The sequence below is a fragment of the Globicephala melas genome, chromosome 7, assembly GCF_963455315.2.
Source record: "Globicephala melas chromosome 7, mGloMel1.2, whole genome shotgun sequence".
Lineage (NCBI taxonomy): Eukaryota > Metazoa > Chordata > Mammalia > Artiodactyla > Delphinidae > Globicephala > Globicephala melas.
The window spans coordinates 59,174,659-59,193,609 of record NC_083320.1 but is presented as its reverse complement, the minus strand read 5'-3'; the positions used below and the strand labels follow the sequence as shown (position 1 = coordinate 59,193,609).

At 41.1% G+C, this 18,951-nt stretch overlaps 1 protein-coding gene across 1 annotated transcript in view; it reads left to right on the top strand.

Moving 5' to 3' along the window:
- The window catches only part of MAP3K20 (mitogen-activated protein kinase kinase kinase 20), a 172,500-nt gene extending 157,395 nt beyond the window's left edge, over positions 1-15,105 (top strand). The window contains exons 17-20 of the mRNA XM_060302237.2: positions 879-995; positions 3,337-3,411; positions 6,022-6,172; positions 13,858-15,105. Of these exons, the coding sequence (XP_060158220.1) occupies positions 879-995; positions 3,337-3,411; positions 6,022-6,172; positions 13,858-14,558 (1,044 nt within the window). The 3' untranslated portion in view covers positions 14,559-15,105. The remainder of the gene's footprint in view (positions 1-878; positions 996-3,336; positions 3,412-6,021; positions 6,173-13,857) is intronic.
- Positions 15,106-18,951: the final 3,846 nt, after the last annotated feature.

Below are 18,951 nucleotides of genomic sequence, written 5' to 3'. Positions count from 1 at the left end.
ACATTTGATGTTATCAGTCTTAGCCACCTGGTATGTATATAGTGGTATCTCATTGTGGTTTTCATTTACATTCCCCTGGTGACTAATGGTGTAGAGCACTCTTTCATTACATCGTGGTTTTACTGAAAATTTAATTAACATACCATCATTTAAAAAATCAAGAGGTTTCATACAAGAATCAGATATCCAACTTTTCATAAATCATTAAAGGACCTAGCAAGACTAGACTCATATTCCCACATGGGAACAATCAACAGAAGCTGAGCGGTGGCTGTCCCTTTAGGGCAGTTGCCCTTTAGATCCCAAGAGTCCCTTAACCCTTCCCCTGACCCCCCCCACCCCCCCAATGCTTGGGCCAGTTATGCATTGCCGTACATCCTCACGTTTCCTGTTAAGAAGAAAGGGAGCTATTTCTTGAACCCATGTCATTACCAACACTGGAAAAGTGAAAGGTAGATCCAGAGGGACTTATATTTCAAAAAAAGTGGGAAGACCACATTTCTTTGGGTCAATGGAAAAATATCCCTACCATGTTTAATATGTAAATTAAGTGGGTCCATTGTGAAATATTACAGTTTAAGGCTCTGTAATGAAACTGCCTGGCTTTATTCATTTTTATCTACCTTGCTCATTTAGGATGTGGAGTTTGCAACTCCTATAATAGAACATTTAGATTGATTAATGGTGTCTCAAGACTGCCCCACCTGGGGATTATTTAGATATAGAAAGAGATCTAATTTCATGTCCTTTTATTGATAAAGAAAAAAAAAACACTCCAGTAATACTTCATTTAGAATACGTCATGTGTTATAAAACATTGAGACCAAAAAAAGATTGTTTTACTTTCTCAAATTCTATAATTTTTCTTTTAATTCTAGGATTGTAAGTGGAAAATGTATATGGAAATGGATGGGGATGAAATTGCAATAACCTACATCAAAGATGTGACATTCAACACTAACCTACCTGATGCAGAGATTTTAAAGATGACAAAGGTAGAGTTCTATTTACTACTTAAAAGCTTTTTTGAATTCACAGATGTCAAACAAAGACATTAAAATACCCCAGCAGCGTGCTTTTGTGCCTGTGATGCTCACACCAGCTCAGCCTCAAGCTGGCTGTTGAAAGGCACATTTTATTTAGCAGATTGCGATCATAACAGTTTTTTGTTAAAATTCCACTTACGCTGTGTGAACTAAAAAGTACTACAAAAAAGTGTTGTTTCATTTTTTTTAACTTTCTTCTACATTTCTTTATGTGTATTCCGTCATTTATAGAAGGAAAGAAAATGCTAATGATGTAAATGTTTACCTCGAATTTTGGGTCATTTTCAACTTTTAAAAACTTGTCAGGAGAAAGGCTTTCTTGGTGGTGTTGAATTTCTTGAAGAACTGAGATGAGATTATTCATGAAGCACATGTTGAAGTCTTCATGGCTTCCTTGAGTTCACACCTATGAATTCCCGGAGTGGCCAGAGAGCACCTTACTACTTTGGGGTCAATGGTACAAGCACGCCCATTAAAACACTGAAGACAGTCTTAGAAAAATGCTTAGCTTCTCTTCAACATGGAAAAATTCAAATCTGTCAACAATACTGAAAAAATACATATAAGACTTCAATTGTAGAAGGTCAACAACTCAGGTGAATAACCATGATGTCAACAGGACAGTCACCCTAAACGTCACATAAGCCATTAACTCTAGTACACTCTTGACTGTGTATTTGGTTTCAGTGAGGAAAATGGGGCTGGCAGCAAAGAGCCATGGTACAAACACAAGTGGGGAAGCGCAAAGAGTCTTCAAAGCCACAGCATTAGACTTGCGAATGTGTTCGCTTCCCAGGCATGAGGTTGCTAACCACCCAAGTCCTTTTAATTTAGAAGCATATGCATATTCCTTGTTGGATTGCCCTGAGTAACTGGAAGTTATGTTATTTATCACCAAGTTTATGATCTGCTTTCACCTTTCCCTTATTCTGTTGGGACAGACTGTGTTTTGGTATCTTGGAGACTGGACACACACTTTCTCTTTCCTCCCCACCTGTGCCATCTCTGGTTGCCACCAGTTGTTAGTGGCTTCAGTGTCACTGAGAAGCAAGTCACTGCCTGATAACAGAAGGAAGTCACTCAGAGCAAAAAGAACGGGGTGGAGTTATAAAACTGAATACAGGTGCTTCTGCTCTAAGGCCATATAGACATTCTAGAGGAACCATATCTTCTGCAAAATCATGCAGCAACATTAACAGGGCTTATGGGAAAAACAGGATTGGGGCGGGCCATTCAAAATCTGTAGAACTTTTTAACATCAACAGAAATAATAAAAATCCTAATTAAGGAAGAAAAACAAAACAGAGAAGATTGATTCTTGTCACAGGAGAGACTAGAAGTCGACTCCATACCCAGACAAACTTTGTCACAAACCTTCCGTCTGTCCCCCTGAGGGCCCATTCATCTTTCCTAAAAATCATTTACTCTCTTCTAAGAGGCCTACATCCCCCTCTTCCCCTTTCTCTATAAAGATGGCATTTAATCCTGAATTCTTTGAGTTACTCATTTTTCCCTGGGTATCTCCTGTGTATACATGAGGTATACATGTTAATAAAAATCTCTTTGGTTTTCTCTTGATAAAAAAAAAAAGCCCAGTTAAATCTCTACCACGTTTGCTTTGTGCCTATCTCATGGCCAGTCATTTGCAGCCTTAAACCTGGAATGAGGGGTTGGGGGGGTGGGAAGAGAGTGGAGATTCACTTCTAATAAAGACCATTTTCATCAAACTTAAAATAGGATCCAAGGCATAGGCCTCTTTATTACTCATTTATTTTAATATAGTGGAGAAATGTCTTCCCAGTTTCATTTGCACCTGCAGCATTGCCGGGTAGCCTGACAGCAGGGTGGTTGTGAAGCCGCTAAACCAGCCACTGCTTGCAACCAAAAGACCATTTTAGGGTCTTCTAAGGTTGTTAAGGCTTTCTCTTAATGGTGAGAAAACTTTCCGCTGAGGCTTCCAGACATTAGCTTGAGTTAATGACCTAATGATTGGATTGAGTGATGTATCGGAAAAGAGAAGATTGTGGGAGACAAGATTAGCTGTTCACAAACATAGGAAAGGCTATGTTATAAAACTAACCCCCAAACATTAGACATTAGCATGTTGTGAGTAATCACATGTGAACCAACATGAGTTTCCTAATAATCTGACATCATGGCTTTCATGATAACCTGAATCGCGCCCTATCTGCCAGCTGTGTACGGCACAGCCGGCCTCCAAGAAACCTGCGCTGTAGCAGGGCAGGCTGTACGATGGCACTACACCCATCCTAACTTTTGTTTTTTTCAGCCCCCGTTTGTAATGGAGAAGTGGATTATAGGAATAATGGAAAATCAGACTGTAGAATGCACAGTCACATATGAGGTAAGCTGGGCAGGGGGTGGGCACCTGTTGGCTTCACCATCAGTTTCTCCGTAGGGATTTATTTGCTCCCTCAGAGTTCTTAAAATTTATTGGAAGAGAAACTACTTAACCAACATGAGTATGGGAAGATCAATACAATTATTCTAACGAAGTGTTGGGAAGGATTGAGAATGGGATACACTTGCCTAGAGATTGAGGTAGTAATTCATTCATTCATCAGTTAATGATTGAGCACCTTCTGCATACCACGTATGCATGTGTGAGGTACTGGGGATATGGAACAGTGACCAAAACAGAGCTCTGCCTTCTTGGTGCTTAGAGTCTAGGGGTGAAGGTAGATCAGCAATTCTTCACAGAGTGCAACTTCTACTACCATAACGGGGGTCTAAAGAGCTCTGCCTTCTTGGTGCTTAGAGTCTTGGGGTGAAGGTAGATCAGCAATTCTTCACAGAGTGCAACTTCTACTACCACCTGGGGATAAGGGGGGTCTACTATCAAAACCAGACTCCACATATTTTATATATGGAAAAATAGAAAAACGTATACTTCAGAAAAATGTGCTATTAAAATTAAAATTCATATATTGAGCAAATACCTACCAACGAGTAACGTTCCGTGATTAGGATAGACTAAATCTCTACTCTCTCGAGGCTTATATGTACTCCAGTGGGGGGAGATAGATGATAAATAAGTAAATCTCAGAGTGATAAGTGAGAACCAGAAAATAGTGAGACACGGGGCGTTAGATTGGATGGTGAGGGAAGGCTCCTTCTCTGAGGGGGAGGCAACAAGGAACAGCAGAGGAAGGGCAAGTGCAAGTTCCTGAAGCACAGAGGGCGTGACAAGGCTAGAGAGGTGGGCGGGGCCGAGCCTAGAGCCTCCAGAGCCGCAGTGAACAGTTTGGATTTACTGTAAGCACCATGGGAAGCCAGTGGGTGTTTTAAGTAGTCTGCTGCTTTAAATGATCTAATTATGTTTTAAAAATCAGCAAGGTCTTCATGGTGGTGGGAGAATCTGCTTCACGAGGTAGAGAAACCCTGGGGGAACGGGGTGGAGGGAAACAGTTATAGCAGAGTCTTGGCACCCATGGAGATATTAGTATGCAGCTACCCTTAATAGGACATGCCCTCATTCATTCACTCATTTATTCACCCAAGAAACATTTAAGAAGTATTTGCCATGACCTAGGCACTGTAAGAGGAGCTTACACCTGTGTTATCTCATTAACCTTGTGCAAATAGTCAAAAACAGGGAGCATCGTCTTCACCTGGCAGCTAGGGAAAACGGGCTCAGAGAGATGAAAGGCGGTCCCGAGGTTTGGGGTAGTCAGTGAGAGTCGGTGGAGTCACACCCAGGTCCTCTGACTGTGAATACAGTTTCCACTCTTCCTGTTCTATCTGTTCCCTTCCTAGCAGTAAGGTGAGGGAAGTCAGCCTGGAGTGGGACTTCGTGCGCTGCTGCACTGGGACGGTCTTCTGAGCTGCCAGGGTGTGGCTTTTTAACGTGAGAAATCCAAACCCTGGACAGTCCGCTTATCCAGGGCGACCCGATGCTGGAAGCTAATTAGGACAACAGCAATGATTTATCCTCATCACCCAGGGTGCACTGCCTGTCAGGGATGAGGCACCTGAGAAAGAGCATTCATTGTCAAAGCATTGCCTGCAGGGCACAGAACCTAAATAAAAGAAGGTGACTGGTCTTGAGGAACTTGGAATCTGGATTATTCTAGAGCCTGTTGACCAGCCCCCGCCCCCCACTACTAAGGAAAAGCCCTCTTTGAGTAACTGGACAGTCATAACAGCCAAGTTTCATCTCTACCTGCCTTAGTTCTGGAGATACACCTCACCAAGTTTTTCCTTCTCTTTCTCTCTCTCCTGCTTCTTCCTCCTCTCCTTCTTCCTCCTTCTCAGGCTCCATGATGATACGCTACTTGTGTCTGTAACAGTCACTTCAGGATTTTAAAAAATATATATTTTCATAACCGTATCAAATCCTGAGGCTCTCCAATCTAGTCTGATTTGTGACACCTGGTGATGAAGGGGAGCACAGGACAAAGAAAGTGGTGTGTCTTGATCCGGCGTCCTCTCCTTTTTCTAATCCTTATTCTTAATTCTCTATCCTGCCTCACTTTTGCATTTGTTACCCTGTACCCTTTCATGGGGGTAATTAGTCCCACCGACCTACCCACACTCACCCAGTTACCCAGGATGATCACAGACAGCCCTGGGCAAAATAGTGGTCAGATTTTTATTTATTCAACAAAATATCTGAATTCAACTACTATAAACAAAACACATTGTTATGTTTATCATTACTTATTAAACGAAGAGGTAAATTGAGATTTGCCAACTAACAAATTCTTAGAGAAGACAACCACCTTTTTAACTACTATAGTCCACTAAGGAATAAAGTGGTTAAAATTTTTCTTTTAATCAGATTACCATAGTCAGGCAAACCGTGCAAATATATTACCTAATGCATTAGGATAGTGTTCTAAGGAGTTACACTGAAGGGATATGATAACCTGGTTTTCCTTCCTTCCTATTTTATAAACGTGTGTATATTTGGTTGTGGGTTTCTCTCTTTTTTTTTTTTTTTTTTTTTTTACAGAGCGATGTTAGAGCTCCAAAAAGCACTAAGCACGTCCATTCAATTCAGTGGAGTAGAACGAAACCTCAGGATGAAGTGAAAGTTGTCCAGCTTGCCATCCAGACGTTATTCCCCAACTCAGAGGGCAACGCTGGAAGCAGGTCTGACTCAAGTAAGTCAGCTGTGCACTAGACATGTTCCAAAGCGGAAATGCCAAATCCTCAGACCAGGGATAAGCGCCAGTCTGTGAATTGACATAGATTTCTAATATAATACTTCCTTCTTCTTTTTTTAGAATATTGGGTTTTATACACAAATTATATGGAAAGTAGTATTTATGGGCTTGGAAATAGGGACATATTATAATAAAGTATAATATTTGGATAACTACCATAAAAGATGAAAATTAGTGATTATTTTATATTGGTAAATAAAATATGTATGTATATTTATACACATATATATTTAGTTTCCAAAATTGTAGATAAAGATAAGAATCATCTTCCATGTCCAGCAAACCTTCCTGTAGAATCACTGCTATCACTGGGGCGACCTCTTGAGTCCGGAGCACCATGGATCCATCAAAGCATAAGAATGATAGGGGTGGGACTTTCCTGGCGGTCCAATGGTTAAGGCTTCGAGCTTCCACTGCAGGGGGTGTAGGTTTGATCCCTGGTCAGGGAATTAAGATCCCACGTGCTGTGCAGTGCGGCCAAAAAATGAGAAAAAAAAAAAAAAGAATGATAGGGGAAGGGAGCGAGGGGGAAAATAAAAGGAAGGAAGGAAGGAAAGAATGGAGGATAGAGAAAGAGAAAACATGAAATACATATGCTGGGTAGTGGTGACAGTAATTACAGACACTATAAAGAAACCATTTAGAAATAACAGAGGAAGGCAGGCTGACTTGCTGTTGAACTGGTCATTATTTGCTAGCTTCAGGGAAGAAGTTCTGACCTTCACCTTTGCAGGTCCAGAAACTCTAATACAACCCAGAGTCAGACTAACAAACATGCAGGAGATGGATACATAAAACCCCATGCAAATCACTTTTCACCGTGAGAAACATACCTCCCCAACGAACCAGAAACACACGTTTTCTGATCAGTGCCTCTTCTTCCCAATAAGAAAATATACCTGAGAAGCCATAACAGAAGGTTCTTTGGTGGCATGGAAACAAAGTACCCTGATGGCTAGTGTCCCTGAGTTATGAGAGCCTAGCTTCTGTGTCCTCCACTATAAGGACTCGCTTGCCAAGGAGACTAGGTGTGTGTTTTGTTGTTGTTTTTAAATTAATTTATTTTACTTATTTTTGGCAGCATTGGGTCTTCGTTGCTACGCCCCGGCTTTCTCTAGTTGCACTGAGCGGGGGCTACTCTTCATTTTGGTGTGTGGGTTTCTCATTGCAGTGGCTTCTTTTGTTGCGGAGCACAGGCTCTAGGCACGCGGGCTCAGTAGTTGTGGCTCATGGGCTCTAGAGCACAGGCTCAGTAGTTGTGGTGCACAGCCTTAGTTGCTCCGCAGCATGTGGGATCTTCCTGGACTAGGGCTCGAACCAGTGTCCCCTGCACTGGCAGACGGATTCTTAACCACTGCGCCACCAGGGAAGTCCCAGACTAGGTGTTTTTAAACGCCCACCAGCCAGGGGGCCCAGGATCCTGGGCAGTACTCTAAACCCAACAACACAGGTTTTAACTATAATAAAATTTATTGTCTTCCATAACAAGAAGTCCAGAGGTAGGCCGGGCTCCAGGTGCAGTAAGATAAGCTGCTCAACCATGTTAAGGATGAGAAATGAACCTTTCCTTCATTCCACTCTGCCATCCTCAATATGTTGCCTTTGCCCTCAGCCTAGCTCCTCTCGTGTTCACAGTCATCACATAAAGATATGATAAGGCTGAATGGATACAAATACAAGACCCATATATATGCTGTCTAAAAGAAACCCACTTCAGACCTAGAGACACATACAGACTGAAAGTGAGAAGATGGAAAAAGATATTCCATGCAAATGGAAACCAAAAGAAAGCTGGAGTAGCAATTCTCATATCAGACAAAATAGACTTTAAAATAAAGACTATTAGAAGAGACAAAGAAGAACACTACATAATGATCAAGGGATCGATCCAAGAAGAAGATATAACAATTGTAAATATTTATGCACCCAACATAGGAGCACCTCAATACATAAGGTAAATACTAACAGCCATAAAAGGGGAAATCAACAGTAACACATTCATATTAGGGGACTTTAACACCCCACTTTCACCCATGGACACATCATCCAAAATGAAAAATAAAGGAAACACAGGCTTTAAATTAAATGATACATTAAACAAGATGGACTTTTTTTTTAATATATAAATTTATTTTATTTATTTATTTATTTTTGGCTGCGTTGGGTCTTCTTTGCTGCACTCGGACTTTCTCTAGTTGCGGCGAGTGGGAGCCACTCTTCATTGCAGTGCACGGGCCTCTCACTGTTGTGGCCTCTCTTGTTGCGGAGCACAGGCTCCAGACACACAGGCTCAGTAGCTGTGGCTCACGGGCCCAGTTGTTCTGCGGCATGTGGGGTCTTCCCAGACCAGGGCTCGAATCTGTGTCCCCTGCATTGGCAGGCGGATTCTCAACCACTGCGCCACCAGGGAAGCCCCAAGATAGACTTTTAATTGATATTTATAGGACATTCCATCCAAAACCAACAAAATACACATTTTTCTCAAGTGCTCATGGAACATTCTCCAGGATAGATCATACCTTGGGTCACAAATCAAGCCTTGGTAAATTTAAGAAAATTGAAATTGTATCATGTATCTTTTCCAACCACAACACTATGAGACTAGATATCAATTACAGGAAAAGATCTGTAAAAAATACAAACACGTGGAGGCTAAACAATACACTACTTAATAACGAAGTGATCACTGAAGAAATCAAAGGGGAAATAAAAAAATACCTAGAAACAAATGACAATGGAAACAGGACGACCCAAAACCTATGGGATGCAGCAAAAGCAGTTCTAAAAGGGCAGTTTATAGCAATACAATCTTACCTTAAGAAACAGGAAACATCTTGAATAAACACCTTAACCTTGCACCTAAAGCAATTAGAGAAAGAAGAACAAAAAAACTCCAAAGTTAGCAGAAGGAAAGAAATCATAAAGATCAGATCAGAAATAAATGAAAAAGAAATGAAGAAAACGATAGCAAAGATCAATAAAACTAAAAGCTGTTTCTTTGAGAAGATAAACAAAATTGATAAACCATTAGCCAGACTCATCAAGAAAAAAAGGGAGAAGACTCAACTCAATAGAATTAGAAGTGAAAAAGGAGAAGTAACAACTGACATTGCAGAAATACAAAAGATCATGAGAGAATACTACAAGCAACTCTATGCCAATAAAATGGACAACAGGAAGAAATGGACAAATTCTTAGAAAAGCACAACCTGGAAGACTGAATCAGGAAGAAATAGAAAATATGAACAGACCAATCACAAGCACTGAAATTGAAACTGTGATTAAAATTCTTCCAGGGCTTCCCTGGTGGCGCAGTGGTTGAGAGTCCGCCTGCCGATGCAGGGGATGCGGGCTCACACCCCGGTCCAGGAATTTCCCACATGCCACAGAGCGGCTGGGCCCGTGAGTCATGGCCGCTGAGCCTGCGCGTCCGGAGCCTGTGCTCCACAACAGGAGAGGCCACTACAGTGAGAGGCCCGCGTACCGCAAAAAAAAAAAAAATCTTCCAACAAACAAAAGCCCAGGACCAGATGGTTTCACAGGCGAATTCTATCAAACATTTAGAGAAGAGCTAACACCTATCCTTCTCAAACTCTTCCAAAATATAGTAGAGGGAGGAACACTCCCAAACTCATTCTATGAGGCCACCATCACCCTGATACCAAAACCAGACAAGGATGTCACAAGGAAAGAAAACTACAGGCCAATATCACTAATGAACATAGATGCAAAAATCCTCAACAAAATACTAGCAAACAGAATCCAACAGCACATTAAAAGGATCATACACCATGATCAAGCGGGGTTTATTCCAGGAATGCAAGGATTCTTCAATATACGCAAATCAATCAACGTGATACACCATATTAACAAACTGAAGGAGAAAAACCATATGATCATCTCAATAGATGCAGAGAAAGCTTTCGATAAAATTCAACACCCATTTATGATAAAAACCCTGGAGAAAGTAGGCATAGAGGGAACTTTCCTCAACATAAGAAAGGCCATATATGACAAACCCACAGCCAACATCGTCCTCAATGGTGAAAAACTGAAAACATTTCCACTAAGATCAGGAACAAGACAAGGTTGCCCACTCTCACCACTCTTATTCAACATAGTTTTGGAAGTTTTAGCCACAGCAATCAGAGAAGAAAAGGAAATAAAAGGAATCCAAATCGGAAAAGAAGAAGTAAAGCTGTCACTGTTTGCAGGTGACATGATACTATACATAGAGAATCCTAAAGATGCTACCAGAAAACTACTAGAGCTAATCAATGAATTTGGTAAAGTAGCAGGATACAAAATTAATGCACAGAAATCTCTGGCATTCCTATACACTAGTGATGAAAAATCTGAAAGTGAAATCAAGAAAACACTCCCATTTAGCATTGCAACAAAAAGAATAAAATATCTAGGAATAAACCTACCTAAGGAGGCAAAAGACCTGTATGCAGAAAATTATAAGACACTGATGAAAGAAATTAAAGATGATACAAATAGATGGAGAGATATACCATGTTCTTGGATTAGAAGAATCAACATTGTGAAAATGACTCTACTACCCAAAGCAATCTACAGATTCAGTGCAATCCCTATCAAACTACCACTGGCATTTTTCACAGAACTAGAACAAAAAATTTCACAATTTGTATGCAAACACAAAAGACCCCTAATAGCCAAAGCAATCTTAGAACGAAAAACGGAGCTGGAGGAATCAGGCTCCCTGACTTCAGACTATACTACAAAGCTACATTAATCAAGACAGTATGGTACTGGCAAAAAAACAGAAAGATAGATCAATGGAACAGGATAGAAAGACCAGAGATAAACCCATGCACATATGGTCACCTTATCTTTGATAAAGGAGGCAGGAATGTACAGTGGAGAAAGGACAGCCTCTTCAGTAAGTGGTGCTGGGAAAACTGGACAGGTATATGTAAAAGTATGAGATTAGATCACTCCCTATCACCATACACAAAAATAAGCTCAAAATGGATTAAAGACCTAAATGTAAGGCCAGAAACTATCCAACTCTTCGAGGAAAACATAGGCAGAACACTCTATGACATAAATCACAGCAAGATTCTTTTTGACCCACCTCCTAGAGAAATGGAAATAAAAACAAAAATAAACAAACGGGACCTAATGAAACTTCAAAGCTTTTGCACAGGAAAGGAAACCATAAACAAGACCAAAAGACAACCCTCAGAATGGGAGAAAATATTTGCCAATGAAGCAACTGACAAAGGATTAATCTCCAAAATTTACAAGCAGCTCATGCAGCTCAATAACAAAAAAACAAACAACCCAATCCAAAAATGGGCAGAAGACCTAAATAGACATTTCTCCAAAGAAGATATACAGACTGCCAACAAACACAGGAAAGAATGCTCAACATCATTAATCATTAGAGAAATGCAAATCAAAACTACAATGAGATCATCTCACACCAGTCAGAATGGCCATCATCAAAAAATCTAGAAACAATAAATGCTGGAGAGGGTGTGGAGAAAAGGGAACCCCCTTGCACTGCTGGTGGGAATGTGAATTGGTACAGCCACTATGGAGAACAGTATGGAGGTTCCTTAAAAAACTACAAATAGAACTACCGTATGACCCAGCAATCCCACTACTGGGCACATACCCTGAGAAAACCATAATTCAAAAAGAGTCATGTACCAAAATGTTCATTGCAGCTCTATTTACAACAGCCCAGAGATGGAAACAACCTAAGTGTCCATCATCGGATGAATGGATAAGGAAGATGTGGCACATATATACAATGGAATATTACTCAGCCATAAAAAGAAACGAAATTGAGCTATTTGTAATGAGGTGGATGGACCTAGAGTCTGTCATACAGAGTGAAGTAAATCAGAAAGAGAAAGACAAATACCGTATGCTAACACATATATATGGAATTTAAGAAAAAAAATGTCATGAAGAACCTAGGGGTAAGAAAGAAATAGACACAGACTTACTAGACAATGGACTTGAGGATATGGGGAGGGGGAAGTGTAAACTGTGACAAAGCGAGGGAGAGGCATGGACATATATACACTACCAAACGTAAGGTAGATAGCTAGTGGGAAGCAGCCGCATAGCACAGGGAGATCAGGTCGGTGCTTTGTGACCAGCTAGAGGGGTGGGATAGGGAGGGTGGGAGGGAGGGAGATGCAAGAGGGAAGAGATATATGTGTATATGTATAACTGATTCACTTTGTTATAAAGCAGAAACTAGCACACCATTGTAAAGCAATTATACTCCAATAAAGATGTAAAAAAAAAAACAAAAAACATATGATAAGGCCCACAGGAAATGAGAGGTCAATCCCTTCCCTGTTCTCATGTTTTGGAGTAAGAAAGACTTGCTTAGAAACCGCCTGCAGACTACCTTTCAGGTTGCTATGGCCAGAGCTGAGCACCTTGTGCATTCCCGACCATGGCATCGCTATGTCTGGCTTGGACTAATCAAAGTCTGCCTTACAGCCAGATGTGGTCAGCTTCCCCCATGCACATGGCTCCATGGAGGGGGTTGGACACTGAACAAAATCAGGGTTCTGTTGGAAGCTAGGATTTCAGAGAAGTCCAAATGAAGGGAAGAAGGCGTGTGGTGGTTGAATGAAGCCTGTGAGGAGTGTCTGAACACAGGAGGTCGCCTGTATCTGGATGCGTCCCTCACCTGAGAGGCGTGAGTCACCTGTGCAGAGCAGTGAGGGAGGCTGCTTGCTGGCAGAGGGAGGTGAGCATGCTCTGTTCCTCTCCAGAAGCTCCATCGGCACAAGCACGGCCAGAGTAGCTCAGTGAGGACACCAGGGAACTCAAGAATGAGGGCAACTCAGGCCCTTGGGAAGACAGAGATCTTAAGTGTGAGGAACTTGCTTATTCACTGAAATATAGCTTATTAAATGGCTCTTGTTAATTAACCATTTTCTTTTACCATAACTTCTTCCTGTTTGGCATGAAGCTTCATTTTTCATGCAGAAAACATTTCTTATCCCTGAACCTCAGGAATCTCTCCTCTGGAGATATGAACAGTCTCTCTCCCAAACAATGTTTAGCTGTTTCAACTATTAGAACCCAATTTATTTTATCTGCATTTAGAGTTCTTGAGGATTTAAAAGTGCTGGTTGGCAGAAAGACTTTTGTTTACTAAACATACCTCTGCCATCCAAAGACACTGAAACAGCAATTTCTAGAAGTGACAACATGGCTAAGTGGGAACAAGATGGGATTTAGATGCAGAAGGACCTGAGATTATTAACTGAGTGACCGTGGGTCCAGTGACTTCCCCTCTCAAGCTTCGGTCTCCTCAATTCTAGAATGATATTATTAGTGTTGACCTGAGAAGATTTTTGAAGGGTTAAATGAGATACTATACAAAAAGCCTTTGGAACAGTGCCAAGCATGTAGCATAAATTCGGTAAGTATAAATGTCCTTATTTTTTTTAAGTATTTATAATAATAAAGGAAATGTCCTTATAGCTAGCCTAGAATGTCTATGAATGGTAAAACTTTGAGCTTCCCAGATAGGCTTGAAGTATCCTGAGACAGGCTTATGAGTTAGGCATGCAGATTTACTGTAGCTTCAAAGATGTTCATTTCCGTTTCTTCCACAGGTGCTGATTGCCAGTGGCTGGATACTCTGAGGATGCGGCAGATTGCATCCAACACCTCCTTACAGCGCTCCCAGAGCAACCGCATCCTGGGGTCACAATTCTTCCCCTATCTCAATGACCAGGACTCCTATGCTGCTGCTGTGAGACGGACCCAGGTGCCCATTAAGTACCAACAGATAACACCTATAAACCAGTCCAGAAGCTCCTCTCCTACTCAGTATGGACTGACCAAAGACTTCTTTTCTCTGCATCTCAACTCCAGGGATAGTGACTTTTCCAGTCTTAATACTGACAACTCTTTAGAGAGGGGTCGATACTCAGATAGAAGCAGGAACAAACACAATCATGCTAGCCTATCGCTCAATTCTTCTCTCAGAGGAAGATTCAGTGGAAAAAGTCAGCATTCCACTCCTTCAAGAGAAAGATACTCTGGCAAATTCTGCAGGGTTTCTCAGTCAGCACTCAATACTCATCAGTCACCTGACTTTAAGAGAAGCCCAGATGCCTCCCATCAACCCAGGACCATCCCAGGGATGCCTTTGCGCACAGACACCGACTCACGAGCCAATGAAGAGGAAAGCAAAGTCAGCGAAGGGGGATGGACAAGGGTGGAATACCGGAGAAAACCCCACAGGCCCTCTCCTGCCAAGACCAACAGAGAAAGACCCAGAGGAAACTTCCGCGGAAGGAGAAACTTTTGATGAATTGAACTAGTTGAGCTTTTCCTAGCACGTTTTTTTTTAATGTAATGGATTTTGCTAATGTGCTGCCTTCCAAAAGAACTAACAAAAAGACAACCTTTCCATTTTTTGGATTTGGGAAATACCTTCTAAGTGAGACTACAGCCAAAACAGGGCCAAATTATGGGTGTTGGTTGTCCAGTGTAAGTAACTAGACTTAAATATAACCAAACATATTTTATTTCCCTGAATTAACATCTTTAGAGGAGGGAATATACCATTTTATTACCCTAGCCATTGCTGTTCTAGTTAGCAGGGCCTGGACTAGGGTGAGGTTAAATGGAAAAACTTATCTTAAATGGGGCACTCATCTTGGGTGCAAAATTTAAGGGAGGAATCAAAAAGCTCAGTAATCAAGATAAATAATATTCTAGTGTAATATTTAAATAAATGAAAATTAATGCGAAATAACTGTGATAAAGAATCGAAATTCTACGTAAAGACAGAGTAAGCATTACTGATTTTTCCTTTTGTCTAAGGCTCCCATATGGCTTGGCAAGGCACTGTTACTGATCCTGTATTTAGAATTTTGATATTTTTTCATCATGTAATTTTTGCATTAATTTTCTCTTTTAAAAATATTGCATTAAAATATCATTTATCTCGATTACTGAGGTTTTTTTTTTTAATGCCCCCTTACATTTTGTGCCCAAGGCAAGTGCCTCACTTGCCTTACCCAATCTCCACACTGCTGGTTAGTATTTATTTTAGTAAGATATTTGGGTTTTTATCACGGTCAGAGCCAACTTGATTTGACTTGTCATTTTTAGGCAATAAAAAAGGTTATTGAACTTAATGTTGATTATGATGCCATGTATCATACCTTAAGGCTCACCAGAAACCAAAGATCTCAATTGCCTAGGAGATTTGTGGTTATTTCTTTCCCAAAGTTCCCAGGGACTGCCCTTGAATATCATTTTCTATATTTTGCCAAAGGAGGAGCAAAGAGGGGAAAAAAACGGTCCATGAAGTCCTCTTGGGATGTCAGCACTCTCAAATCTAAAAGAAAACAGACACAGAACAAGCTAAAAGCCAGAGAAATTTAAAATTACCAACAGCCTGTTAGAGCAAGACAGTAAATACCATCCTTGTAGCAAGAAAGCTGTAAGCAGCTGGGGGTAAAGAGGCGAATGGTACGGGTGGGTGGAAACTGCCTGCGGTTTAGGACAGGAATTGTGGGATCCAGCTTGGGAAATTCATATTTTTACAAATCAAAGGGTCAGGTGGCAACGAACATATTATATGTCAAATGAATAAGTGTTACTTTCAGTACCTTCTGAGATTCTGTTCAACATTCACTAACCCTGAATATCAAGTGTCCTTTGGCCTGGATAGGATTCTCAATGCTCTGTAGAAAACCACATGACACACTGGCAATTCTGGGGATGGCAGGGGGCTTGGGGGGAGGTCTCTTTTAATAGAAACCGGTCTTCAAGTACATGCGTATATTCCCAGAGTAGCTGCCCTGTTCTAATACAGTGCTTGGGGACTGGAGGTGCAAACTGCATTTGGGCAGCATTAAAATCTAGGTTATAGGAAATGACCTTTACTTGCAAGGGAAGCTGTGACCTAAACATCAATCCAACAACTCAGTTGTCTAACTCTTATTGTTTGCCATCTGCATTTACAAGCAAAAGCGATGGGAAATGGTGACATCAGACACCGAGGTCCTCTTTTCCACCAAGGATAACCAACTTCTCTAAGGCTTTAAGCTCCACTGTGATCCTTTCTCACGAAGCTTGTATCAACCACAGTCTGTTTTCAATTATTTTTTTCCCTTTGTCCTTTGTTCATGTTTAATTTTTTTTAAAGTGAGCTAATACTGAGTATTCTATCTTCATAGCATGCTGCTTCCAAATAAACAATAAAATATTTTCTTTGATTAGAATTTCTGGATAGGGCTTCCCTGGTGGCGCAGTGGTTAAGAATCCGCCTGCCAATGCAGGGGACATGGGTTTAAGCCCTGGTCCGGGAAGATCCCACATGCTGCAGAGCAACTAAGCCCGTGCGCCACAACTACTGAGCCTGCGCTCTAGAGCCCACGAGCCACAACTACTGAAGCCCATGCGCCTAGAGCCCGTGCTTTGCAACAAGAGAAACCACCACAATGAGAAGCCTGTGCACCGCAACAAAGGGTAGTCCCTGCTCACCGCAACTAGAGAAAGCCTGCGCGCAGCAACAAAGACCCAACATGGCCAAAAATAAATAAATAAATAAATTTGTTTAAAAAAAAAATTTCTGGATAAGTAGCTGAATGTATTCTTAACTGGGTCACTCTGATGGGAGCACAAAATGTGGCTCTAATTATTAAACAAAATGTGCATTCTGGGGGATTATTTAAGACTCTGGTTTGAAAGGTATTATGCCAGTGATTGCTTGTTTCATGCTGTTTCCGCTCTTCTTGCTTTCTTGGGCTATTTGTTAGAGAATCCAGCCTGGTAGTAAAATGACTTAATGACCTCATCCCTAGTTAGTGCAGTAGCTGATCACAAAGAGGTTATTCCAACAGTGCACAAAACTGACCACTACATAAGATCTCATGAAAAAATACTTGTCACCTCAATGCTCCCAGCCAAAACCAAACTAAGAACATCTGGAGTCTGCTTCTTGCTTGTAAAGAAATAATAAGAGTGGATGTTATGTTTTTTCCTAATGATGCTTATTCACCACAAATTGCTTGCCAGGTTGAAAGATGAATGTAAGTCAAGGACAGAGCAAGGATGAACGGGACTTTTTTTTTTCCATCAAGTTAAATCAGTAACATGAGGCTGAGTTTATAACAACAACCACCAACAAACACCACCAAAAAAACGCACCAGGGATATTTTAAGAGAAAAAAATTATAGTAGGAATAAATTAAGAAAGTATTTCTTTGAGTTGGGCACCTCTATGTGTGGGTGATATGGTCGACCCTCGTAGGCTTCTGATCAAGTCTGGAACAGCTGAGTCTATACTGGTTGCTACCAAAGAGGCAGTCATCACTCCAGGCATTGCCCAGACAAAGCGGGATGTTTTGCTCTTTGCACAGTCACTAGACTAGCAATTCTATAGAACTAACCTGAATGATTGAATAATCCCAAATATGGAAAGGAGAACTAGAGATTATTTATCAAGGATACTTTAGAAATAAACGTAACCTGGTAATTATTTTCAACCAATTCCTGAATGTAGTTCATAAAAATAATACAAATTAAACAGCCATTTTTTTGTTTGTTTTTTTGTTTTACTTTTCGGCTGCGCAGTGTGGCCTGCGGGATCTTAATTCCCTGACCAGGGATGGAACCCACGCCCCCTGAATTGGAAGCCCGGAGTCTTAACCGCTGGACCGCCAGGGAAGTCCCTAAATTGCCATGTTTCAAAGTATTCACAGTAAAATTTAGAATAGTGAAATCTGAAATGGGATAATTGGATGAAGAAACAACCGCTACAAAAGAAGACTCACAGTGACACAAGTGATAACTGGTAATATTTGGTATGAACAACAGAAAAATTGATATACAAAATCTTCATTGTAAAACTTACATTGAAAAGAACTGATCCCATGGGGGAGGATCAATACAATAAAAAATTAATATAAAAATGGGAAAATTTTATTATGTTGGATAGAATATCAGGGAATTAAATTGGCATAATGACATTCTTTCTTGACAAACATTTCTCAGTAGTTATAGATTTCTGATCACAATATTTTACTCATAAATATAGAGTCAAAATGTCCTAGGGTCAGGCTTCCCTGGTGGCGCAGTGGTTGGGAGTCCGCCTGCCAGTGCAGGGGACGCGGGTTCGTGCCCTGGTCCGGGAAGATCCCACATGGCGCGGAGCGGCTGGGCCCATGAGCCATGGCCGCTGGGCCTGCGCATCCGGAGCCTGTGCTCCGCAGCGGGGGAGGCCACAACAGTGAGAGGCCCGCGTACCGAAAAAAAAAAAAAAAAGTCCTAGGGTCAAAACATCAAGATCAGGATGTCCTATAATTCAAAATGGCAGGGTCAAAACATCCTGCACACAGCTCAGAGCATTCTGACTTAACTGCAGCTATTCCAATTCAGAAATACCAAATATTTTATAAGCCTTCTATGTATGTTCTCTGTAATTTAGCATTTCACCTCAACAAGTTGCTATAGACACGGCATGCTTCTGAAACTCTGGCTCTCAGAAACTGCTCAGTTAAAACCATGATTTGGTTGTGCCAGCTTGTTCAGAATGCAACATCATTGAAATTTTAAATTAGAGACGCTGTAGTGAGGAGGCTTATAAAATCTCTTGCCATCACTTGGATTTGAGAAGCTGCAGTGAAGCCAGGGTGGCCTGGGGAAGTCAGAGTATAAGATCTGGACCCAGCTCTGTCTATTTGCTG